Here is a 26,589-nt window from a genome sequence, read left to right as displayed (position 1 = left end):
ACACAAAGAGAAATTACTGCAGATAGCCTGAGACTAACGAGCATCACGCTGATCCCCACCATCTCACTATTTTGTATACCCTACTGTTTGCCTGTATCCATCAGATTTTCCCCGTCTTAATCATGAAAGACGAGGACATCTTAGGATCAGAACTATCCTATTTTGTTCAACGTTGCATAGTGTTGGCATAGTTCAGGTGTTCACTTGAACACCTGTGTGTTTTGGCAATACAGTAGCAAATGCCAGTTTTGCTCAAAATGTACATAGCCTTCCTGGGAAGTTATACTTGAAACATGTCCTCCTCACAGCAATAAGTGCTCTGCTAAATACAAACTATTAGACAAAGTTTACAAAACAGTAATCGCCAAAGATTTCCAGAAAAAATACACTTTTTAAAAAATTTTTCTGTTAAATAGAGGAAAAAATCCCCAATATTTACCGTAGTTTTAAGCAGCGCTCTCTTACCTTCTCATCTTCCCACTGGAAAAAGTTACAATCTTTTCTGTCCCTACAAGCTGAACAAGCATAAAATCTTCTTCCCTCCTCTTTTCCTTGGCTGGTCTTTACAAACAGGAGAGCGGGACCTGAAGGACAAACGCAATTATACGATGACACACAGGACACACGCTGTTTTAATGCCTCCGCTGCAAGCCCCAGGCTTCCAGAAGAAAGCATTGACAAAGGCTGCTGTAAAACACAACCCCCCTGTCAGGGCAGCCGCGAGAGCAGCTGGAGACGAGAAACAGGGACGCCCAGGGAGGTGCCAACCACCTCAGCGGGGCCCGTCGGAGCCCCCGGCCGGCTCCCTCCTCCGCCCGGCGGGGTCCGCACCACCCTCCCGCCCGAGGGGCCTCCTCGCCCCCCGCCTCACCGTGCGGGCAGCTGGGAGCCCCGGGCGCCAGGCCGAGCAGGGCCAGCCCGCCCGCCGCCGCGCCGCACCATCCCTCCCTGTCACCCGCCCCGCCGGCCGCCATGTCACCGCCTCCTTCCCGGCGGTCCCCGCCACCGCCCGGCGGGGAGAGGCAGCGCCCCCAGCGGTGCGGCGGCCCCAGCGCCGGGGGAAGAGGGAGCGTGAGGGAACAAACCCAAACTGGGGTCTGGTTATCGCAGAGCAAACAAGACATCTGAGCTCCGAACCCGTGCGGTTTAGACTAGGACATTTATTTCCTTCGGTAGGCACGTCTGGTACATAAACACCGTCTTCGGTTTCTTAATAAACTGTTCAGATAAAAACAGTCACGGGAAGTTTATCAAAGTGGTCACTTCAAATTTACTTTGAACTCCACTGTACAGTGAATTTTACACTTAAGGCTTAAATGTTTCAGTTAATCATGTGAATTGCCGACATGCTACATTAATGTTTACATCCACTCAAAATTATATAAAATACAAGCATTTTATTTTTTTTTTGAGTTCAACAGTATTGCTTAGAATTACAAAATACAGCAACATCTGAAATACTGAAAGTTTAATAAAAGCAGCAATTTTTCTCCCATTCCCAGTCTTAACTGTCCAGAAAATTACTGAAATAAAAAAATATTTACCATGTTACATAAGCCACAGATCTAGAAACGTGACCAGCAGGTCTTAAACCACAAAACTTAAACACAAACGCAAATGGCAACCAGCTGAGGGCACAATATGAAGTCTCTGTGCTCTATGTATTACAGTTGGGTTGTTTTTTTTTTCCTCCAGTCAAAAAATAACAGTGTGTTTAGACAGAAATTCAGAAGGCAGACCGGCTTTGTGATGAACACGTCAGTGCTTCTGTCGCTAATCGTGCAGAACCACCCTGGTGACAACCGATGGACACATTTACACACGTATGGCAAAACAAGCCGGTAACAACACAGTGCAACTCCTTCCTTGTGATGGCTCCATACAAGAAATATCACAATTCCCCACACATGTGCTCAAAGACACAAGTTCTAAAAGCTACAAGTGAAATTTCAACCCCTGGAACATACACTCAGTTGATTTTGTCACAGTAGGAACTGTGTGTACTTACTCGGGTTGAATTTTGCTGTAATTCAACTATTTAACTATTTTTGGTCCCCATGTGCAAAAAACCAACTTGGAGCATTTTTTTTTTCCGCCCTTCTCCCTTTCTTTCACTTGTCTGTCAAGGACAGATTGATTTTTTTTTATTTTTTTTTATTTTTTTTTTTTTTTGTTAGTGCATGACTTTTCAAGTAGCCTATGAAAATCTACAAACAGCTTAAAATATCAGGAAGAAATTCCAAGGAAAAGCATTTTCACAATCAAAGATAACATTCTATGCTTTTTTTTTTTTTAAGTCCATATAAAAAGAAACTGATAGTGTATAGGTTCTCACATTCATACTAAACAAAAAAAATCCTGTTGTATTCAAAAGTAGTTTCTCAGCATATGCAAACTGTGTATCTTCCTTTATTCAGAATACATTAATTTAGCCTATAAAAATACAATATGGACAAGTTCTTCTCACTCCCTGACATAAGAATTCACAATTTTGAGACAAAAATTGTAAACTTTTATTACATTCAAAATACATTTCCTAAGTCTTTAGAATTTAAGTTCTGAGGTGTCAGCAGTCAGAGCTCTTGGTATACAGCAGAAGTACGTTATTGCAGAACCTTTACACAGAAGTAGCTTTCTAAAGTTAAGACAAACTTACTCTTCCAACGCATTTTTTTGTTGCTACCAGGAGGAAAAGAAAGGCTTCCTGCTATGAAAGGTCTGTGTGAACGCATTACTCAGGTGAACAATCCGGCCCTGACTTCCAGTGCTGCTTCGCTCCACAATCACGCGTGGCATCTGAACAAGCTGAATGGGACTTTTTTCATCCTTTAATGCCTGAGTAAGGTTTAGTATCTGAAAGAGTAAAAGCAGGTAAGGTGAAGGCACACAAATAAAACTGTAGCTAACAGGCTTATAAATTTAGATGCCACTCTTAAATCAATTCTGTAGAGGACTGAGCCGTCCAATTGTTTTTAATTGATTACTCTATTCAAGTAGAAATATTTTATTTATTTATGTGGTAACATTATGACATCTTACTGCTATCTGACTATCTATTCTTTTCTTGAACAGTTCACGTAATCCTCTTGGAATTTTTGGAAAATGTTAGAGACAAAAATTTAAGAGCATTTTAAGTTTAGCACATCTCTTAAGAGCATTGCACCTTTAATGACAAAAAACCTACAAGAAAGTAATCAACATATATTTAACATTGGATCTACCAGGAGTTCAGCTACAAGTTATTTTCACATCAGAAGACATGAAGTCATATTATTAACCCACACCAAACCCAGTGCTAAGATCCAAATTCAGACCTCAGCTCCCAGGACTCTGTTACCTTCCTTCCAAAACTTCAGTGCTCATGAACTGCCCTGATAGTCTACTCCATGTTCAAGGTTATCCTGCTGAGAACTGGGGCAAGTATTCAATTTAGTTCTGGTGACAAATTTGCATTATCCTGAATAACAATCCTTTTTTTTTTTTTTTTTTGCCTTCCACAACACCCTTTTCTTCCTTGTGCAACTTAGTCATCCTTTGCTCATTCTGCACTTTCATGGCTGAAGAACCCTGACAGATAAAGTCATTTGCATGGTTTATTAAAATTTGTCTCTTCCAGCCAATCTACCTGGCATTTATACTTTCTAAGGCAATCCTTTCTACACCTGCCTTACCTGGTTGCTTAGTCTCTATATTCTTGAGAAAACTGCTTATCTTGGGTTCAAATATTCCAACTTCCCCCCCGCCCTGCTTCACAACAATATGCTTCTACTTTTGGTACCTTAGAGATCTCGTCCCTTACATGCAAGATATATTTCTTTTCAGCCTCCTTATCTTTATCAACTAGATTCTTCATTTTACAATGATTAAAGTTTTGATTTTTAAGGATATATTTACAGATGTTTTGTCTATCCTGCAAATTCATCTTAAGTGAAGGAATCCGTTATCACGTGATCTAAATACCCAACTCTTCTATAATGCCCTTGTAACATACTTTGGTTTTACACCAAAAGCAAGTCTAAAATCAGTGCTAAGAGGCATCATTTGCTGATGTATTTCTAATCACAACCAAGAATAACTCATTATCTGCATTGCTTCGCTAAATCTATGCCTGAAAACCTGACATCTCCCAGTGAAACACATTCTTATCTAGCTAGAGATATCTAAAAAGAAGTAACAACAAAAATAAACAAAACAAAACTCACAACAAAAACCCCAAATCTCTGCTGAAATCCGCCTCAGGGAAAGGGTACAAAGAAAGGGTCCAGATTTAGCCTTTACGGTGGGAAATTAATTTAGACAATCTTAGCTAGATCTCTCTCTTTCTCTCAATTATATAGATCAAGTTTTTTTCCTTAATCTTTTTGTTAAAGAACAGATGCCCGGTAGCCAATTGTCTCATCACAAAAAAGCTACTTCGCACAGTTCAAAATGGATGAATACTTCAGAAGTGACCTTCCAGTGACTGCACAAACTTCTCATAAAAGTTATTAAATTGAATTAGAGGAGTTATTTCTGAAATAAGTAAGGTTTGCTCACTTGTAGTCACCACACATAAGTAATGTTACCTGGGATTATGTTTGACTAAGCAGAGCTGCAGTCTTGTGCAAGGTACTTCTTGATATGGGAAACTCTACAGAGAAAGGTCAGATTAAGCCACTCTAGGAACTGTGAGTGTCTGGCTTTAAACTATCCATGCTGAATTTATGGACGCAGAAGTCAGTTTCAATAAATTCCGAGCAAATGGGACTATTAATTTTTCTAGTCCAATTCCCTTATGTTTTCACAAATCACCGTTTTATGCCTACAAAGAAATAAATAATTTGTTCTTAGCTAAAGCTTGTTTTCCAGTATGTCACACCAGTCTTAAATTTTAAAACAGGAAGATGGAGAAACCCTTCTCCTCTCTTCTTTCAGTATTAAAAAAAAAAAAAAAAACAAAACCACCCAACAATTAATTATCATCAAATTTCTAATCTAAAAATGACTGGATTGGTTCCAAGTATGGTTCTGACATTTGCTAGGACTAAGAAATTTTATTACCTAATATTGCTTTCTTGTGAGAGGTATTTCAATTATCAAGTTAACACTCCAAAATAAAGTCACATTTATTTTAATAACATAACAAAATTACCCACCAAATTTTCCATCCAAGTTTATGGCTCTTCTCCAGTGTTTCATTTTTAAAATACCCTCTAAGAATATATAGGTATTAAGTCCTCCCTTATCCCCCACAAAAGCAATAAAACACAATTACATTATTTAAGAAAGTCTTCTATAAAAATAAAAAATAATAATCAGTACACACCTTCTGCTGTCTCATCTATATGCAAATAAGAACAAACTCTAGAAACAAATTTAGTCTTCTCAGATGAAAATACCTTCAAGTGTCTTTCAGTTCAATAGGAGTCACTTTACATAACTCTAAAAATACATAAAAAAACCCATAAAGAAGTTGTCTTACCTGCCCCCTCATAACAGACATCTGGTTTTCAAAAGTAGCCTTGTCGAATCCTTTGTCGGTCTTTAATAAGGAAAACAAACAGTTGTTATAGGAAATGACACATTTCTTTTTAGCCATGTATTTAGCACACAAATTCGTCAATTTCATAATATGCATAGTCATATTTACCAACATTATAATAATTTTTGGAAGCTTCAAATAGTCATAGTACAACCTACAAAAAGGTCTATTTTTTGCAGCAAGTTTACATATGTGAAAATGAAGGACATTCCACATCATAAAAGTAAAATACATCAGTGGATACCACTTTAGGGCATTGGTAGGTAATCTTAATACCATCAAATAATGTTACACCACTCTCTCTCTCACCTTGACTCTCACAAAAGAATACCTCTTCCTTCAGATTTATTAAATACTTCCACTTCCACTGGGTTCAAGAGACAACCCAAAGTCACTCTGAATACAACTGAGTCAAAGACGCAAATATTACAAATGTGTTTCAGGATCTAGTTTTGACATCACAGCTGCATTTTCACTGAAAGTTTAAAATTTCCATTTTTTTTTTTTCCATCCTGATCATTTGGGTTATTTCACTCGAACAGCTGACACAATTGTTCATGGAGTGTTTCAGAGAAAGACACTCCTTCACATGTCAATATTGTAGCACAGTTATGGTATCTTTAAAATAAGTTTAGACTTACCTGATCAAGATTCCAGCATCAGCTTCACACAATATACGTATTTAAAATTAAGTATGTGAAAGGTGTGCAGTTACTTTAAGTTACATTAAATATGTGATTTTTTCAGGTTGATACAGTTTATCTTAAATGTATACACACCACACAGGTATGTTAAATGGAGTTTCTACACAGATCTGTGCTATAAAAGTTAACTAGCTTTAATTGATTATGTGAAGCAGATATAGAGAAGGTAATTATGTTTTCAGATGATCTGATTATCAGTTAGCCACATTAATGACACAGTTTCCTTTTAATTATATAAACCATTTCTACCACACCAGTGTTAAAGCTAAAATAGTACAGTATCATGACATACAGAAGTTAAATTCATAAACAGAAAAACCATCTAATTGTTCTATTTGAGGTATTAGCTATTTCAGTAACGCTCTATTCAAAGCGGCACTCGATTCACCTTAAATAGTTCATAAAGATCTTCACAAAGATCCTGTACGAAGTTCATATCAGAAATGCGAGGAAGAACTAAGTCTCTGGTCTCCTGAGAGAAAGGGACTTTTGCTTGAGACAGCCAAGCCCAGTGAAAGGGATCTAATGCAGAAAAACAGTACATTTACTGATTAACAACAAGCAAAAATGAAATACTCAAGTGCTTACTACTGACACAGTACTCTGCTGCCTACTGGAAGTCTCAGTAACACACTGTTTTTCACAATGTTGTTACCCCATATACCTCTTTGGCTACAGTAACAGAAGCAGTATTACAGCTACGGAGCCTTTTTCCCAAAGAACAAAAATATATTTTAAGTAATAAATATTTAGTTGAAGAAATATGTAAAAAAGGTAAATTAAAATATAAATAATTGAAATATATAAATTCAATACTGTAAGCAACAGTAAAGGCTTTCTCCTAGTTTAGTAATGCAGTTTCCTTTGGAGTAAAATAATGGCTGCAATCAGACATCAGAAAGATTTTTTACTCATACTGAAGAATTAACAAAAAAGTAGCTGCTATTTTTTAATAAAATGTTTAGTTTATTAAAATGCCTTCTTCTAAGCATGCTGCAAAAGACGTTCTTAATTTTTCACATAATCGCTATTAAATAGCTTTTTCAGGAGATATTTTAAGAGTAATTAATATTACCAGATGTTAAACATGACACCAAACGGTATCAGTTGCTGGAACTGAGGAACATCACTAGCAGCAGGCCACCCACTGAACTTTCTAACACTGCTCACAGTCCTTTGAGTCTGACAGTCCAGCCAGTTTTCCATCCACCCACCTCACAGTCTGTTTGTCCAGTTCGTATCTCACACTTGACTACAAAAATACTACGAGACACCACGCAGAAGACCTCGCAAAAGTCAAGGAGGAAAAAAATTATATCAGCATTCACTGCTCCCCCCTCATCCACTGAACCAGTCATCTTATTGTTAAAAGCTGTCTAGTCAGTCAAGCACAGTTTGTCCTTAGTAAATCCATGCTGGCTTCCCCATCACCTTCTTGCTCTTCACATGCTTGAACATGGCTTCCAAGAAGATTCATTCCACAGCCTTCATGAAGACTGAGGTTAGGCTGGCTACCCTGTCATTCTCTGTAGCCTGCATCTTGCCCTTCTTAAAGATGGATGTGATACTTAACTTTTTCCAGTCATCAACAACCTCCCACATCACTACAGTGTTTCAATAATGAGAAAAGAGCCTCACAACATCAGCCAGTTCCCACTGTGTTTCCAATGCATCCCATCTACTCCAAAATATGAACCTAACCCTACTCTGAACTTCTGTATGTCCATTTTGCTTAAGCGCTCCCTTTCTTCTGCTTTGGGCGATGACTCATTCACAGAAGCTCTGCTTATGAACTCCGAGACCTAAGAGCAAATCTTACAAGTGAAAACTGAGGCAAAGTCAGCATTGAGTAACTTGCTCTTTCTCATTACTTTTGTCTTTAGGTCCTTGCTGCACTTTTCTTCAGTTTCACTCTCACTTCTGATTTACTTAAGCCTTTCTTGTTGCCCTTCATGTCCTCTGCTAGCTTTACTCCAGCTGAGCTTTGACTCTCCAGACTCCATTCTTGCACTTTTGGACAAAGTCCCTGTTTTTCCAGTGGAGTCTCTAGATGGTTTTTTTTATTTTTTTTAAAAGGTCCTTAGTTTTTGTATGCCAGTTCAGTCAGGAGTTCCCTGTTCATCTATGCTGGACCAACTTCCTGCCTTTTGGATAGGCTGTTCCCTGGCTTTGAGGAGGTTATCCTTGACAACCAACCTGCTCTGATCACCAAGAAAATATGCTCTAGCCCTCAAGAGCCTGTGATTTTAAACAGCATTATGCTACAAGTTTACCTTTGCAGAATTGTCACAGGCTTGTCCAACTGCAAAAGAACTCTAAAGGACCACCTAAGATTATTACTTTTGATGCTGAAGTAAAAGATGGTATAAAATAAGCAATAATTGCCATGTCTCTAGAATAGCTGCAGAAGTGACTGTAGCAAAGAGATATGTAGGACAGTGACTATTGAGTATCAAGATATACAGAGACAATACAGAGCTCTGGGTGCGGTAATTAACTAGCCTTTTGACAGCAAAACTAGCCCACACTTAGCTGCCATAATTACCCGATTGGTCAATAGGCAACAGAGATAATTGTAAACCCTATTGGGCACTTCCCGCTAAACTATAAGTGGTAAGAAACATGGTCAGAAGCAATCTAGCTTTAACAGTAATATCAATTTTCAGTCTGCTCAAAAATTAACTTCTACAAAATAAGCTAAAGCTAAGAACAAATAAAAATAACATGTAACATGACTCCTTGTTCACCTAAAACATTACACTTTGTATTGAAATAGGAATTTGGCCATTAGAGAGACAACTTGCATATCCTTGCACTCAAATAATTTTCTACCAGTCCCACCATCAGTCAGCTTACATACAGTAGTACGTTTATGAATTTTCATGTATTAATATTGTTTAACAGTATAAGGAAAAAACTATGAACAAGGACTAAAATCATGTCTGCCATTGCAAAAATGGCATTTGTTGCTAACTTCATGAAGATGAGCATGTTATTTAAAAATTCAATATATAACTAGAGTGATGACTTCTTAGTTTCTTACTACAACGACCCAAATAAAAAAAAAAAAATACTAATTTGGAAGTTACTCTCCCAAAAGGAAGATGATTGAAGAATGCAATACTTACATGCCCTCCACTCATCAGGATGCTTAAAAGGAAATGCTAAACCATTGTCAATTGCAGCAATTTTAATAGTAGATTCTTTAGTTACAGTCCATTGGCTATCCTATGGAAGGAATATTTCAAAAATAAGCGATACCTAAGTGCTTACAAAAATTGTGAAAAACATTAAAAATACTAAATAATATACTTTTTAGCTTCACTGCTTAAAGTCAACTTCAACGATATAAAGGAGTATCCAAATAAACTCCAGCACATATAATTCTGACTCTACCACCATTAAGAAGGAGCTCTTCCCGCAAATACAAGATCAGCTACTCATGTGCTCTGCTGTTTTATTATAGCCCAAGCTAGTAAAGAAAAAAACAGCTTCTAGCACTGTTCTATCCAGACTAGTCTAATCCAAATATCTTTTCAATCTTTTCACCTAGAATAATTTGCAGTTATCACATTTCTTGAGACCATGCACCAGGATTAAAGCCACACATTTAATCCCCTGCAAGACCAAGTTATAAAACTAAACAATTTAAAGAACATAAGTTTCACAGTACAGTTTTCTTACCTTATCTGACAGATCAAGTCCATCATCTTGTTTTTCGTACCTGACTAACCAGTTATCGTTACCTCTGTCTTTAAACAGGAAAATGCATGTCACGACATGTCATTTATAAAGAAATCATCATCTAGAGTGATATACAATGACTGATATTGTAAATTGAGAATTTACCAAAGTAGTCAGGCAAAACTGTTCAAAAAGTTTCTTCTTTCACAATACCTGGGTTTTAGCTTTACTGAAATGTTTGAGACAACTGATATACTGGAAAGAACAAAAATTTACCAAGTATTCTTTGGTATGTATTACTGCTTTAGTTTCCCCAACTGGCTGAACATACAGCAAAATATAAAGAAAACTAAGAGAAACTATTTTCGTCCATTTTATACAGAAATATTGGCTGTATTGTGTATTTCCTGGGGAAAATACTGTTAGCAGCTGCAACAATGACTTAATTTTTAAGCTTGTTTTAATGCTGACAGGAAAAGGGAGAGGTCCTCAAAAATTATAGATAGTTCGATGTTTGATTACATGGAGAGAACATACTGTTCAAAGATGAGGGGCGGGGGCAGCTGAAGAGCCTTTCAGAAGCTAAAAATGTCTGCACTGTTCAAATAAAATTGAGACATTGAAGGCTCTGACAAGGTCTTTGATAGGGATGACGGCATGGATTTGTAGGTCCTTCTGTCATCTTAGGCTGCTGCCTTAAGTTTAGTTAAACATCCATCAGAAGATTTTCATGTTCTATCATGATTACATATACTAGATGAAGGTAAAATGATCCACATAATGAAGTTTTGCATTTCGAGTATTTTCCTTACAATTTCAAGAAAGTCACAGGCACAGTAATTGTCTGGAAACACGGGGATCTATCTGGTAAAGCTGACAGACCATAGCAGCATCTAGAAAGTATTACTTTCTTGTGAAATTTTCTTCTTTTAGTTTACTTATAAAAAGTCACATGTTAGAGTGACTCATTTTCAAATGGATTCCTTTCTAATAAGTGAATTTAAGAAAAGGAAAATGAACTAGAGCTGGTATATCTGAAGAAGAGGAAAGGTGCCCACCTCTGACAAAGCAGCAAAGAAAGTATTTCAAATATAAAACTGCCTTTGAATTCTTGAGGAAATAAATCACCTACATAGTCAACAGAAGAATCCCAGCTTCTCAGTGAAAGCAATAAGAATGCAGGAGAACAGAGATAAACATCACAGTTGTACTTCAGTGCCTAGTCACAATGAATATGAACTATTTCGCACTGACGCGAAACTGTGCTGTTACCGGCTCCAGCTTAGCATAAAAGGAACAATAGTCATGGCTTACTCTTATAGGTCCTGAAACCCCACCATCCCTCATCCTAATCAGGGGAAACAGACAGTTAATAGCCTACTGACAGAACTAAAACATAATGAAAGTATTTGTTCTTGAATTCTTACATTGCTTAAAAATATCCCGTAACAGCCAAAAAGGTCTGTTTGGATTTTGTCATATTGCAATATTTAATGTTTGAATACAAAGTAATTTTCTTTTAAAGAGTAAAATGCAACATTCTGGCCTTCAATTGTGAGAAGAGCGTCTGAAACACATTAAAAGCATTACTCAACAGCTTTCAGCCAGCACTGCTTACCACTTCTGCTTCACAAAATCAGACAGATACTGAGACACTAACAAATACCTGTATTTCTGATGACATAATCCAAGATAACCAATCTTTCAAACTGTGACTGAAATTCTTTCCTTGTGTTCTCAGGTAAAGGATCGGTTTCAAACTTCCTGAGCCAGTAGTCAGCTTCCTTATAACCTTCAACAAACAGCTGGAAGGAGCCAACCTGTAACATTAAGAAACCGCATTTGGAAAATGCACGTAGGTAGGCCACACAACTAATCTTGATATTAACAGAAAAACTGATTATACACTTTCAAAGTTCAGAACACCGGAAGTATGACATTACAAAAAAGTAGTTTCTCTTTCATCCCTAAATTCTTAAAAAAAAAAAAAAAAAAAAGTAAGACTCAAATCATGAGGGTTTTTTCCTGAGGTTTTTGGTGGCTTTTTTTTTTTTTAAAAAAAAAACATTTGCATAAGCACCGACTGAGCTTACCAGGAATAACATGTAGCCAGACAGCTCAACATAAAATGAACATTCAGTATTACAAACAATATTTGAAACAAAGAGGAAGAAGTGGTATCTATTGTCTTTTTTCCTTGAAAACACTTGGTTCAATAGTTCATAGGAAACTCACCAAAAACTACAGGAGAAAAATCTTCCTCTCTGAAAAGCTTCTAAGTTTCATTGATGAGAACTGCAGCATTAACCATTTTTTCAAGACTGACAATTTTTGCATGAAAATGGCTGAAATACATTTCCCAAAAAAGTCCAAGGAAGAAAACTACAGATGGCATAGGCTTCATGTGTGTGGGCAACTGGAGAGGTGCTCAAGATTAAAATTGAAGAGAGAACTTATAGTCGAGCAGTAAAACACAGGTAGATGCACATGTACAGAGACACGGATAAACAGACAGCATGTGGAATAACCATGCTGATACAAGCTTGCATAACATATGTCACATGGATCAAAATTGCTGGGAACTGACACAAGTGGATTACCCAAGCTGTACATAACCTGTATTTTAAAAGTTTAGGAGTAGAACACTGTGGTGATATTTTGGGGATACAATAAGGCTCATTAGGCAAGAAAGATGTAAGGTTTTAGTCAGTGGAATACTGCACACAAGATGAAAGGAAGGTAGGACGAAAACAGTAAGATACCTAAAAGAATAAAACAAACAAAAGAAGAAAAAAAAAGATTTAGGAAAAATTAAATAACTAGATAAACTTCAGGGGAGAAAAAAAATTAGACAATATAAAAACACAATACTGAAATGAAGAGTACTAAACAGTCAAGAAAAACAGTGAGAGATGTACAACATTTTAATGTGTTACTCCTCCAGCAGAAAGCAAGACTGCAGACTGATACAAGGAGTGGCAAGATTATTAAAGTAGTTCAAATGAAGGAATGATGTAAGAGTGGATAGATTTTTGCATAGAAAGAGTCATAGTTATCAAACCTGTCATTCAGAGACAGTTTTCAACAAGCAACTTCTACTGTTGAAGTTACCAACAAATATTCTTTTCTTTTTTTTTTTAAATTCAAAATTTTGTATAAGAATCAGGAAATGTACAAATAACTTAATTTTCCATCTTACCTTAGGAGGTAGTCCAATTCGATTAAATTTTTTAGCAACTTTTGGCACTTTCTCTAAAGCATATTTTTTTCCTCTTGACTTTGCACGATCTATTGCACTGTAATTAAAGGTCTCACTGACAAGCCAGACAACCTTAAAATATGAAAGTTAAAAACACATCTCAGAATTTCTTATTATTTCCATTATAAATATACAGTAAGTTTTATGCTTGGTTGTCAAAAAAGGAAAAAGGAAGCATCAGGCATTTCCAACAGACAAATTTTATGTGAAATGAAGAATAGTAAATATTCAACTTATCTCAAACAAAAACGTGGTAAAAGACTTAAGTGAGAATCTTTATATGCTGCTTTTTGCATTTCCGATGCATCTCACCAAAACATGAGACAGAAAAAGTCAGAAAATGCTAGAAACAGAAGTGGTTCCAAAAAAGAGAGATTCAATTCAGATCGCAAACTTATCCTTTAAAACAAAAATCACAGTCACTATTTCTACATCAAACCCCTGCACCTTTGGCCTTGCAATAGTTTATAAATGACTTGGGGGATAATGCACGATATGCAAGCACATCTCCACAACTACAGTCTAAAGACTGATAAATCTGTCACTATATATTTTTTTGCATTCAATAGTTTATGTATTTTAACTTTTACCTTGGTTTTAGGTACAACTCCCAGCCCCAGCTTGTCATCCACAAGATAGGCACCAGCTTCAGAGAGGTATCCCTGATTTGGAACGAGGCAGCCTCTGCCAAAGCAGCAAGGACAACAAACTTTGTGAAAATATTTGGTCCATTTTGGATTTAGATGTCCATAAGGCTCTTCAGATTTTGGTTTGAACACTCCAATAATTTTCTAGGATAAATAATATAAAATCAAAGTATGAATGCTTTAAATTGCAAAAGATTAACCAATACTTTCAAATAACTAATTTTCAAAATAATTTAATAAATTGCATTTTACAGTTCCTCCTTTTAGATCATAAAGTAATAAAACTATCAAAATAGTATTCCAAATAAATTTATCATCAAATGCTTGTCTAGAAGTAGTACAAATTCAAAATAAGCTCTTTATAACAGAGTCAAAACCAGCTAACATTCACTAGTTTTTCAAAACTAGGACTGCATTTTAGAATATACTACGTTTTTTATATTCTAAGTTTTTAAAAAAGGAGGTTTTAAAAATAGTTTTAAAAATAATTTTCAGACCACCAATTACTCATTGACGAGATGATTCACATAGAGACATAATGTTTCCAGGAAAAGCGACAAACATACAGAATGCTAATAATCAAATGTTACCATTTCTCTTTTATATCTATTTTATTTATTGCATTAAGTTAGAATGGATCAAAACGTGCTGCACTTCGCAATTCCAAAGAGTGGTGGTGTTTACCACGCTGTAGATTCCTCGACTCAAAGCTGACAGTTCACACTATCAGCCACCACTTACATTGGAGACATGTAGTAAAGCTTAAAATTACTCAGAGTACTCTATCCAATTTTGGACACTATGCTTGAAGGAATCTGTTAACAAACTCAAGAAAGTTGAAAAACCAATGAGATTAAGCATAAAAAATGTGAAAGACTGTACAAACAGGGATTGTTTAGCCTAAGAGAAAATGGGGCACAATGAACTGTGTAATAGGTTGCTATAGAGAAAAAAGCAACAACACATCTACTGTTAACAAGCCAAGAAATGATAGGCTTAAATCCCAGCGGATAAGTTGCAAAGAAAAAACCCTTTTGAACCTTAAGAGTGTCTCAAGACTGGAACAGACTGCCACGTTGTGGAGTCTGCAAAACAGGATGTCACTAACAACAGGTTAGGTTAGACATTCATCAGGAATCACTTTAAGATGATCCTGCTCCACAACACAGGCATTAAATACATGATTTCCCAAGGCGCCTCCTACACGTGATTCTACATTCGTTAACCTCAAACCACAAGATTATTACCACACTAAAAATATATAACCTTCCAATTGTCTGTGATAAACTTTAGCCTAGTGCATAACATTCATGTAATGAGACTTCTGCAGCTCAAGAGAAATGCTGTAGAAACGCCCTATCTTCATTCCTTCTCACAGGACCATACTTAAGAACAACTGTTTAAGAAGCATTTTCACATATTAGTACTTTGCCGAACCCTTATCAAAAAAAGTGTTTCAATAAGCTAAACACTGCCTGTTGTTGCACCAACACTCATAGCTGATTTACACTATTATGTCATGAACAAATTTGCTGGCAGTCAGAAACCAGCATTTTGCTTCAGTAACTGCTGATTCAACTAGACTAGAAAGAGGACCTGGCTAGTTGTTCTAGCTTCTAGAGAATTTTCACTTTGTCCAAGACAATCTAACTAGTCCAAAGATTGCCCAAGACAATCGTGCTTTGTCCAAGACAAACTAACTACAGAGAACTTGTTTCATTCAGTTTGTAAACAGATTATGCAAGACACCAGGCATTAGTGGCATCACCTGTACTGTCCATTTATTTTGATACATTCCCATCAACTACCAGGAGAAATAAGTTACAAAATATCACTATTTGCATTCATCCTATAAGTTTCCTGTCAAGGGGGGCAGGAAACAAATTGACAAAAATTCTCTTGTTTTCAATATGCTGTTACCTGTGATTGTAAGGTTACATTTAAAATCATGAACAAATTCTATGCAACTGCACAGGCACAATTCAATTTAGACCTACATAAAAGGTTACACTTACAATAAATATTCTATGCAACTTGAAAGGCTGGGATGTTCTCTGAACAGTTTACTATTTTTTTATTTTTTAAATCACAACACTTTGGAAAATGAATTTACTTGGTATATGAGTTTAGTCAAAATTCTAATGTTAGGTTTATAATTGTTTAAAAGTTCTTTAATTTTTTTTCTATTGAATCACGGGTATCTACCTGCTCAAAACAAAACTAGCAGCTTTTCATTTCCCAGAAACGTAGTGGCATATTTGGCAGTATATGCCAAGTCATTAATTATCTCTTTTCTGAATCACTCTTTGGATAAGACTTCCCACAAACTGCCCATTTTAAAAAGGGGCTTAGCTTATCCCATTACTTGCCCAGACTATACTGCGCTATGCTATCAAATCTAGATGTGGCTTTCAACGTTTCACTGAAGTCAGAACCTTGCTAAATTTTGCAGAGCCAGTTCTGTTGAGGACCAGCGTAGAAACAGAAAGCTAAATATATAAACAACCTACCAAGGCCAGTCTTAATTTTCCAAGTCAAAATTAATTTCTAGACTGACTCCATTGGCCTTACCAAATAGCCAATAGCTAAACTGTCAAAAACATGTTGCAGAATAGTTTGTAACACACACAAGGTCTTTTACTTTGTTGGTTACACAACGAACAACAAATGCAGAAACATTCAACACTTCAGCAATAGTGCTGCTTAAGTACTGAACTACTTCATACCAGTATAGAACTATGCCAATAAATGTAAAAAGTTAATAATTTTGATTCGGCAATTTGAGTTTTATCTTTCTGATAGAGCCAAATCAGCAAGTAAGATGACCTAATGGAAACAGGTTATTTTACCTGTAACTTGGTATTAGTGTGGGTAAACACTTCAGAAGCGGACAAGTAAGAAGGCTTAGCGTGTCTTTAATAAGCTCTTTCCCAGCGTAAGGAAGAAGAGATTACTCAAGAAGAATAGGAGAAAGCAAGTCACAAAACTGGTCTGAGGCCGAATGATGCAATACTCTGTCAAACAAGATATGAAATCTATTCCACAAATGGGAGTTGCACTATTGACAAAATGAAAGTTTATCAGACCTTTAATATGGATAACAAATTTCGATAAGGTCTCAATTTAGTGCAAAGAATAAAAGCAAAATTGAAGGTCGGCTAGGAACTCGGTATCATTCTTCTCACAGTCCCATGTTGGCAAATAGTTTCATATTTTGCAATAAGATTTTTCTGGCCCACATAAAAAAAAAATAAAATATCAGGTGTTGTTTAGGCTTCATTTCTCCTAAATGCTTATTCAAATCAATGACCTGCATGAAGGGCGAGGGCAAATCACTACTAGAAACTTAACTAGGAACAAAAACAACACTTCACTGCAAAACAAAAGTAAAACCAACAAGAAAAATCACCACATAAGAAACCAGGAAATAAGGTGTTCCATCCAAAACACTACGGTTATAAAAATGACGTGTAAGTACTCTCTCATTAGCCCTAGGGCACAGTGAGTCTCTCAGGCATTTGCTAGTCACCAAAAAAATGCAAAATCAGTCTTAGAAATAAATTCATATATTTATTTGTATTAAATCAGGTAACTATTCTAAAAAAAATCACACACCAATAAAAGTGTAAAACTATCACCAGAAAACTGGCATGGAACCAAACACCTATGAAAATTAAGTGGCAAAACAGGAATATATTCTGTAATGACCAATAATATGAATAAAAGCTAAACAAAAATGAAAAAAAAAAATCAAACCACCTTCCTAAATGAATGGGAAGTTACCATTTTGGGGATGCAAGGAAGAACAACAATCTTGAATATGGTCTGAAACCTAGGCACTTAAAATGTTACAACTTCCATGTCTAACACAACGGGGATCCTCAGGATTAATGAACACCTACATCTGCCTAAGACCAGAAGACTGTTCATTGAGCTTAAAATAAAACCAGATATGACAGGTTAACAAAGGTGTGGGGGTCAGGAACCTTCTTTTTTGGAAGAGGTTGGGAGGCAAAAAAAGTATTTCTGATTTAAAGAAAACAATGTGAAAGTATGTCTGAAGCGTCACTTTCTCTTAATAATGCTAACCAAATGTTACTTTTCAAGCAAGATTTTCAGGTAACTGTTAGTTCTCTGTCTCAAAGTAACCTCAGGACATCTCTTCGATGATCACTATTGAAGGTACCATTTACCACTAAGGGAGGGGAAACCAAATCTTCTAAGATTCAGCAGCCAAGTGCAAGCTAAAAGGTAGATGTGTTCACATCACTCTTCTTGCCCATCTACCAATTGTACAAGAGGAAGGAGACATGACCTAAATATAAGGCTATCTCAAAAGAAAAGATAAAAATACAGGGGGCTTGGCTACAGAAACACAAACAGTGCACAAATCAGAAGCTCAGTTGTGTCAAAAATCAATTAAAACGTACAAAGAACAAAATGTTAGGTTCTGCACAAAGGAATCCCTGAATTGTTTTCAGATGTTAAAGAGGGACTTTTATTTTATCTTTATTTCTTTGGTGTAGATCACTGAAAACATGGTAAAACTGCAACAGAGAAATAATAGTTATTTTGGCTTAGCTTATGCTGCAAAACATAATTAGAAATCTAAATATTACTTGCATTGATTTTTCCAACATAGATTTTGGCATACCATAAATTATTAAACAACTTATTTAAATGAGTTTCCATTTAAATATAAGTTTAAAATTTCCATTTTAAACTCGCTGCTGATAGCATCTCTGACTTTGCAGTTAAGTGCTCACCCCTTTTGGATCCTTGGCAAAGTAACTCCCACTGGATCCTTGAGAGATTCTTTCTGGAAAAACTCCACAATCTATAGCTTGTTCTGCTCTTAGAATAATTTCTGCAAATTCTGGATCATCTAAAAATATATTCATATCAGCAGTATGTCCTGTATGCCCTGAAAAATAAGAAAACAAGCAATTATAAGTGTAATTTGTATTAGGAATTAATAACAACATAAACACATTGAAAAGCTAACAGCCTTCTTTACTAATGGCCATTCAATAGCAGGCTGAAAAATACAGTCCATTAAATCAGTACAAGTTTTCCCACTGATTTACCCATGTCTAATCAACCTTTTGTTTAAAATAAATCAGCCGAATCTGCAACAACTAATTTGAGACTACCATCACAAAGCGTTTATACTTTTCAAGGATATTTTTCATTTACATAAGGAAGCCTATAAGAAAAAAAATACCTTCAAAATCAGAACTGTAGAAGTGGTGCTAAAGATATTACATACCATTTTTATTAGGATTTTTGTGTCCTTTTGTAGAAAAAGCCACCTAAAAGTAAACTGTCCGTGACCCACTAACTATTGGAATGGTATCATACCATTCATTTAACAGCTTGGCTAACATGTTCATTATCTGCTAAGACACAGCAATGCTATTCACAGAACAGTCCGTTCCATGCAGCACTGAGAAGTGACACCAATATCCCAGTGAAGCACTGCATGCCATCACCATTCCAACATTGAAACACTATCACCTACTTAGAGAATTTCTTTACGTACCGACCAAAAGATCATCTCTATGCAGGCATTCATGCAAACTCTATGACTCTATTTAGAAAGATAACTAGAAGAGAAGTTGCCAGGATTTAATACTTTACTGCTCTTTATAAACTTTTTCAAACTATTCCTTTGCAAGTCCTGAAACTGTAGATTTTTGTACCTTACTTTTAAGGCTAGAATTATTCCACATTCTTACTGAGTGTATTTTAATGAGCCTGTGCATTAGGGCTCATTTCTGCATTAAGAAACAGCTACATTATTCTAAATAAAACGTTTACAGATAAAGTTGCCTACTTCCCATTTCAGCACTTGAAGAAACGTAAGATAAAATAAAACACATACATTCTTCTGGAATGACAACTGACACAGAATCCATTCAGAAAAGATACTCCTAAATAGTTTATGGATAGCCAAATAAAAAAAAAATACTCTTGGTGTTTTGGGACACCTTTTTGTAGCACAGTACATTCTTTGAAGTTTTCTAGAACGTTACCACTTGCTTGCATGAACCACTCACAAATAATAACATGGATTCCAAACAAAAACTAAAAAGCATAAAACATAGGAAAACCTTAGTTTAAGTTGGCAACGGGAAGAAAAACCTTAGAACTAGTAACAGTTCATTCTTAAGGATCAACAACTACAACCCATTGGATCAGAACCTGTTAAGAAAACTTGGCCAATACTTCTGCGCTAAACTACAGTTTAATTTTAAGACTATTATTGTGACTGTCAGATACAATCAATGAATTGCATTTCACGGAGCCAGCCACCAAGAGAAAGGGAAAGAGGTCTAAGATTTCCCTGTCAAAGTACTTAAGTGAGCTAGGGAAATAAACACCAAAACCTACAATACACTTATTTTTACGGACAAAAAATCACTTTGAATCAGTGGATCTTACTCCATATACAAGCCTCGACTATCTCTACACAAGAAACATCACATCATACAGCTGAGCTGCGACTACTACATATTTTTGTCAGTGGAAGTAAAGTTAGGGTTGTGCACTATACTGTTACCAAACGAAATGCAACATCCATATGAAGCTGCTCTCTGTACATTAGTCTTCCAGAGGAAGACCTCCAGATTAACTTTCTATCACAGGGACTGACGTTGTCTATGCAGAACACAACTTTCTCAGAGGTCAGTTTTTCATTTCTGTGCATTCATTCCAGAATCTAAAACCATAAGAAGTCTCACTGTCTTGCGGAAATTCTTCAACCAGGTATTTTCTAACACAAAAGATAACTGCAGGAAAAATATATTTGATCAAAAATCTAGTTAAAAACAAACAAACAAACCACATTATGCCATATGCTCAAGGAAGAAGAGAAGAGAAAAAAAATTCTGAAACTTATGATTTATTCATTATTGCTGCTGTGCTACTAGAAAGTCTTCTGTTACCAAAGCGATGTGGCTGTACAAAAACATAGGCTGAAAACAAGGAAACAGGCAGCTTTAAGAAATTTCCTTTCTGTTTATCTACGCTCTCCATATGAAATAAGCCATTTTAATTGAAGCTAACATTTGCAGAACGCGGCAGGGTCTTCCGAGTTGGTTTCTTCTTCAAAAGTTATTTTAATCAAGTTTTCCACTGTGAAAATATGTTACAGTCACAACTTAATTCTAGTCTTAATCCAGTCTCTAAACTGACAAGTATGATTTATCAAGGTTTTTTTCTTGCAACCACTCCTGAAAACTATTCTCATTAAACTCCCACTCAGGAGATCAGGGCTCGCAAATATAGTCTAACTACAAAGCTTAATAGATTTTTTTCAAAATAATGTGGACAAGGCCTAAGGCTGTGAAGCTGCTATACCTGAATGAGGGCGAGCCAAAGATGATACAAATGCATGTAGACACCTCAATCTGTTCTTCCATCAAGTTAACATGACATAAGCTAAACAAATACACTTTGCAAGAGTAACATGTGTGAACACTTTCAATACTAAACTAGCTTTATACGTTATACATTTTAACATTAACATAATTAAAGGTAGTCCCTTCAACCAATTTCATCTTCCTCTGTGAAGTTTCACATTGTGACCATAATTCCATTATGAAGACACTCTCCATGTTGCAATAACATGTATGAATAACGTGTTGCATATCTGTTCCACCTGACAGATGAAACAATCCTGTACCTTCAAGTGTTAGACATACAGAAAAGGTAAGGACAAGGAAACAAGAGCAAGAGATGAGATGCTGCAATCAATCACAGTTCTGAGATTTTCTTTCATATTCTTGAGGCAGATCCCAGGTACTCTGCATTCACCATTTTAATTGCCGCAGTAGTGCAAGACCCACGGCTCTAGTCTCCACTCTGAAGCATTAACTACTACGTTTTGCTAGAATGTAGTCTCAGTAACACATGTGGGAATGAGACAGGAGAACTGTCTCAACAGGAGAACATTTTAACACCATGTTCACATTACAGGTCTGGTCTACTCTTGGGACCATTGGTTAAAAGATTAAGTTTTTTTTCTTATGATTAAACAGTACACTAGCAAAAGCTCCCTATGGATACTAAAAAAGTTATTAGCATAACTTATTTTGCTCAAATTGATGGGGGTTTTGTTTGGATTTTTTTAATATGCTATTGTTGCAAAAGGAATAATTTTTACCAGTCTCTGGCAAGAACTCCTGTGGTACAATTGCAAGAGCAAACACTATTAAGTTATGGAAGTCTACAGATTTCCATCAGCAAACCTTTCCTAGATGTACACCTACTTACAAAGTTGCACAGAATCAGAAAGCTTGAAAGTCTAAGGAAAAAAACAGTAAGCAATAAATATTATGTAGTTTATCATATTACCCATATTTAGAATTAGATAATGGCTTATGCTTCTTTTCAAGCTCATATCTAAGTTCTTGCATTTCTGAATTTTCACATCACGTTTCTTTCTCTCTTCAAGACTGGATTTCCAAACATGGAAAGCAGATACATTTTTATGAAAATGAAAAATATGACAGAAGAGTACGCACCTAAAGCTCTTCATACATGTGATGGCACAAAGAAGTGAACGCATGATTGGAGCAAAGAACAGAAACAGAGCAAAAAATTTTTTTACAGGATGAAAAGATGGGGGTCGCAAGCAAGTGATTGCTGGAATAGGCCAGAAAAATAGAAAACTTTACAGAGTTTGCCAAGTGTTCAGGAAGCAGCAGCCGGCCCCACCACAGAACAGTCTGTAAAACTTGCAAAGTCAGAAGTTTCAAAAAAAAAAAACGGCAGAAAGAAACAGAGCAAAGCACAACAAAACATAAGACTGAGAACAAGGAGAAGTAACAGTGGAGACACTCATGAAGATGCAAATGAGTTCGTGCAGCCCTGCACACAGAGACAAAGCATTTGAACTTCAAGCCATTCACAACACTTTCCCTTCAAAGGCTACTAGTCAGCGAGCCCACAAGCCGAGCATGGGCAACGCACCTCTGCCCCCCGCCGACACTACGCCTTCCGATGAAAACTCGTAACAAGCTCCCCATGAGACGGGGATACCTCGGGGAGTCCCCGCCACCTCAGCCACAGCATATCAGCCGCACTTCAGGCCCCACAGGGGCTTTTCCAGCCTCGCTGGCAGGGCAGGGCAGCGGACACCCCTCTTCGCAAAGACACCCGGGCAAGCCCCCCCCCGCCGCCGGCTCCCCCGCGCGCCCAGCCGCGCCCGGCGGGAAGGCGGCGGCCCCGGGCCGTACCTGCGGCGGCGCGGGGCTCCTTCTCCCAGGAGGCGCCCGCTCGGCGGCCGCGGCCGGACGCCCGCAGGAGAGGCTCGTCCTCTCCATCCCCCTCGGGCCCCGAGTCCTCCTCACCCGAGTCCTCCTCCTGGAGCCCCAGCTCCCCACACAGCCTCACGGCCCCACCGGGGGCGGCTTTCGCCCCTGGCGGGCCCCGCCAGGGCGGCCCTCCCTGAGGCGCCGGCTCCGACAGGAGCAACAGCCGCTCATCGGGCCCCTCAGCACCTGTCTCCGCCATGGGCGGGGGACCGAGCGCGGTGGGAGGAGGAGGCGCCGCCGGGCGGGCTCAGGCCCCTCCGCCGCAGCCCATGGCGAGCTCGGCCGCCAGCTCCAGCTCGGCAGCCCTGGCTCCCGGCACGGCCCTGCGCACGCGCGTGGCGCCGGCACCCCGCCCCCGCCACCTGCCTTAAAGGGGCCGCGGCCCCAAGCGGCACCGCCTCTGTGTCCCGGCACCGAGGGGACATCCCAACAGCGATCGAGGTCCGGCTTGAGCGCGGGGCTCCAGGGCCTTCTCCGGGCCACCAGTTTCCGCTAGCCAGCTGCTCTCCCTCCCCATACTTTAAAAGGCACTATCACGGTAATTTCCAAAAGGAAGCCGAAACCCAACATGAATATATTCCCATTATTCCCCCGCCCATCCTGGCGTTATTGACTGGAAGACAGGGAACACAGATGTAACCCCCACAGCTGCTCAGACTTTGGCCTGGATGCCTTCTCCCATGCCTCCCCAGAGAAGAGGGGTTTTCCTCTTCTCAGGAAACTCAAAGGTTTTTGGTGAAATAGGGCTACAGGTACTCAAAGATTTTGGTGAAATACAGGAGAAAAATACACGCATGGAGTACTTGTATGGAACTGGGATTCTGCATCATACTGGGAGCAAATCAATTCTCAGCTAAAACAGCAATTGCACATATTTATTATTCATTATTCTCATAATTATTCATGATAAAATGGATTAATTCTGTACTTTACCTGGATCACAGAAAGAAAATTACCGTGCTTGGTTACCGACAAAAGCAAACCTTACCGAAATGCTTGACTTGTGTTTGTTTTGTCTCAGGTTACTCACCAGCCACTGGACTTTGGAACTAAGCTGAGTGTCATTTACTTATGTAACTATTAATGTCTGTAACATTCGATAAAATCCGTTCACACTTGCATTTCTGTTTCCGTTCTTTTCTATTAAAAGTGAACATATTCAGTCAGCTGTGATTCCAGATGAATAGCCATTTTATGCCTAGTAAACAAGTATATGAAGGCTACAGCAACTGGATGTAATTTTCTGTATGGAAAATTATACAAAATGTTAATTCCTGTGTGAAGCAGACAGAAAGATCAGACCAAAATGGGAGGTTTTAAATCTAAATTTTGCTCAGCAGACCATTAAGGAAGACTGCATCTCCCCTTAGCTGCATTAGTTATGAGTGTGTTGTGGCTGTTTCAATAATGTTCTGTCAAACAGTTCATCCATGTGTTTCTAAAAAGTTTGTAAGTTCTTTCTTTTGAATAAACTAAACAAGAAATAACTCATTAGTTATTTCTTCTGATTTAGGGATTCATCTACACATGCTAGTGTATGTCTAAATGCAGTTAACTTAGTTTTTATCTTCTACTGCAAAGAGAGAATTCGGTAACTTGCTCACACATCTTGATCTAACGAAGCCTTTACATTGCTTCAATCTTCAGTAGTGCAGAGTTCAAGCACGATGACAGCTCATAATTAAGCAAAATACATATCACCATCATAGTTATTAACAAACTATTAATTTTAATTCTGAGTAGCTAATACCCTCAATTAGCCACTTGGATTAAAATTACTAACAATTAAATCATGCAAATAAGTTGTATCATTTTCCTCACGCTAACACTTTTGCCCCTATCCTTCTAATCCACAGAGCACACTTTGTCATCTGGTTACAGTGTACATCTGAGCACCATGTCGAAACATCGGGGTGGGGAAAACGGGAAGAAAAAAAGGGGGGAATACATGCACAATCCTGCACTTTTAGCTTTAGGTGAGCGCCCTCTTGTGATAGTTTGAAATAAAGAACAAGATGAATAGCTGCTCAGAATTTCTAAAGAAACGCCAACACGACACATCGTAACAATCCGGATGCCACATGACTACGGGGAATAAGGAGCGTGACAATTCAACTTGCAAAGCTCTTTTCTGTTCAAAAGGACTAAGAAACTATGTTAATTATAGTCTGAGACAACAATTCAAACAGGTGTGTAAGATTACTCGTCAGAACGCCTGAAAGATCCTAATCGGGCTAACTAAACTTACAGAAGCAGGACGGTCACTATGTACTTCGCACATGTCAATTAGCCGCCTGAGCTTAAAACTGTAAAACAGAAGAATCGGATACGACTTCATAAACAAATTCAGTTGACCAGGTACAGGCTGGTTGAAACTAAACACTGGAAGAAACGCACTGTGTACTTAACATACCTCTTCCATTTTTGCACGCTCGCTACTGGTTATTTTCAGATGGCGAGTGGCAATCTGCCAGCCCTGGTGGTTGCCGGACTGCCAAGAACAGCGGAGGCAGCGAAGGGCTCCAATGCCCAGAGGAGCCCCTGTGCTCCAGGTAAGCTTCTACTTGCTGAGGCTTCACTGGCAGCTCCTGGTAAATGTGCAATGCCTGTCCCAGATTTCCTACTGGGGTGACTGGGGTACTGTGTCCAGTTCTGGGCCTCCCAGTTCAAGAAGGACAGGGAACTGCTGGAGAGTCCAGCAGAGGGCTACAAAGATGATCAAGGGAATGGAGCACCTCTCTTATGAGGAAAGGCTGAGACCTGAGTCTGTTTAGGGTGGAGAAGAGAAGACCGAGAGGGGATCTCATCAATGCTTATCAATATCTAAAGGGCAGGTGTCAAGAGGATGGGCCAGACTTTTCTTAGTGGTGCCCAGAGACAGGACATGGGGCAACAGGCACAAACTGGAACACAGGAAATTCCAGCCCAACATGAGGAAAATCTTCTTTACTCTGAGGGTGGCAGAGCACTGGCACAGGCTGCCCAGGGAGGCTGTGGAGTCTCCTTCTCTGGAGATATTCAAAACCCGCCTGGACGTGTTGCTCTCCAGCCTGCTCTGGGGGAACCTGCTCTGGCAGGGGCTTGGACCAGGTGATCTCCAGAGGTCCCTTCCAGCCCCAACCATTCTGTCATTCTGTAACTGCCTTTTCCCAAATAATATAAAAAAAAAAGGAAGCAAATTACCTCTCTCCTAGTAGCTTGTTTCCCTGCCTGTAACGACATTTTCACATGGCCCCCAACAGCCCTGGTGGGTAGGCCGGGCACAGCAGATTGCCTTTGTTTGCTGTGCGCAGACACACAACCAGCTTCGCTGACAGAAACGCTGCGAGGCGCGGAGGCGGCTCTTACCCTGACAGAAAGAAGCCTTTAGGGAAGGCATGTGCCCGCTCTCGACAGCCTGATGCTAAACTTTAGGCGGGAGCCTGCTTCCTGCCGGGCTCCCCCTCACGGCGTA

The 26,589-nt window shown here is 38.3% G+C and overlaps 2 protein-coding genes across 5 annotated transcripts in view; both read right to left on the bottom strand.

Moving 5' to 3' along the window:
- Positions 1 to 1,022, bottom strand: part of LOC134516204 (anaphase-promoting complex subunit 4-like) — a 31,885-nt gene extending 30,863 nt beyond the window's left edge. The window contains exons 1-2 of the mRNA XM_063336152.1: positions 872 to 1,022; positions 466 to 584 (exon numbers count right to left, since the gene is read on the bottom strand). Coding sequence (XP_063192222.1) covers positions 466 to 584; positions 872 to 974 — 222 coding nt within the window. The 5' untranslated portion in view covers positions 975 to 1,022. The remainder of the gene's footprint in view (positions 1 to 465; positions 585 to 871) is intronic.
- Positions 1,023 to 1,377: 355 nt separating this feature from the next.
- PI4K2B (phosphatidylinositol 4-kinase type 2 beta) lies at positions 1,378 to 26,529 on the bottom strand. Of its 4 annotated transcripts, XR_010071257.1 has the most exons (11): positions 23,058 to 23,455; positions 18,582 to 18,739; positions 13,759 to 13,959; positions 13,109 to 13,240; positions 11,576 to 11,729; positions 9,910 to 9,977; positions 9,354 to 9,453; positions 6,614 to 6,747; positions 5,462 to 5,521; positions 4,566 to 4,801; positions 2,722 to 2,853 (listed from the first exon to the last, which is right to left on the bottom strand). XR_010071257.1 is itself a non-coding variant. In XM_063336156.1 (10 exons), exons 1-10 carry the CDS (start codon positions 26,512 to 26,514, stop codon positions 2,680 to 2,682), a joined length of 1,212 nt encoding a protein of 403 aa, XP_063192226.1. In that variant the 5' UTR covers positions 26,515 to 26,529; the 3' UTR covers positions 1,378 to 2,679. The 4 variants fall into 4 exon arrangements, 3 of the variants coding, with proteins under 3 accessions (XP_063192226.1, XP_063192224.1, XP_063192225.1); XM_063336156.1 differs by lacking the exons at positions 4,566 to 4,801; positions 23,058 to 23,455 and adding an exon at positions 26,484 to 26,529 and having other exon boundaries at positions 1,378 to 2,853; XM_063336154.1 differs by lacking the exon at positions 4,566 to 4,801 and having other exon boundaries at positions 1,378 to 2,853.
- Between the last annotated feature and the right edge of the window lie 60 nt (positions 26,530 to 26,589).

Source organism: Chroicocephalus ridibundus, chromosome 5, assembly GCF_963924245.1.
Source record: "Chroicocephalus ridibundus chromosome 5, bChrRid1.1, whole genome shotgun sequence".
In the NCBI taxonomy this organism is placed as follows: domain Eukaryota; kingdom Metazoa; phylum Chordata; class Aves; order Charadriiformes; family Laridae; genus Chroicocephalus; species Chroicocephalus ridibundus.
Note: the sequence above shows the minus strand (reverse complement) of the source record. Positions and strands in the feature narration are given on the sequence as shown.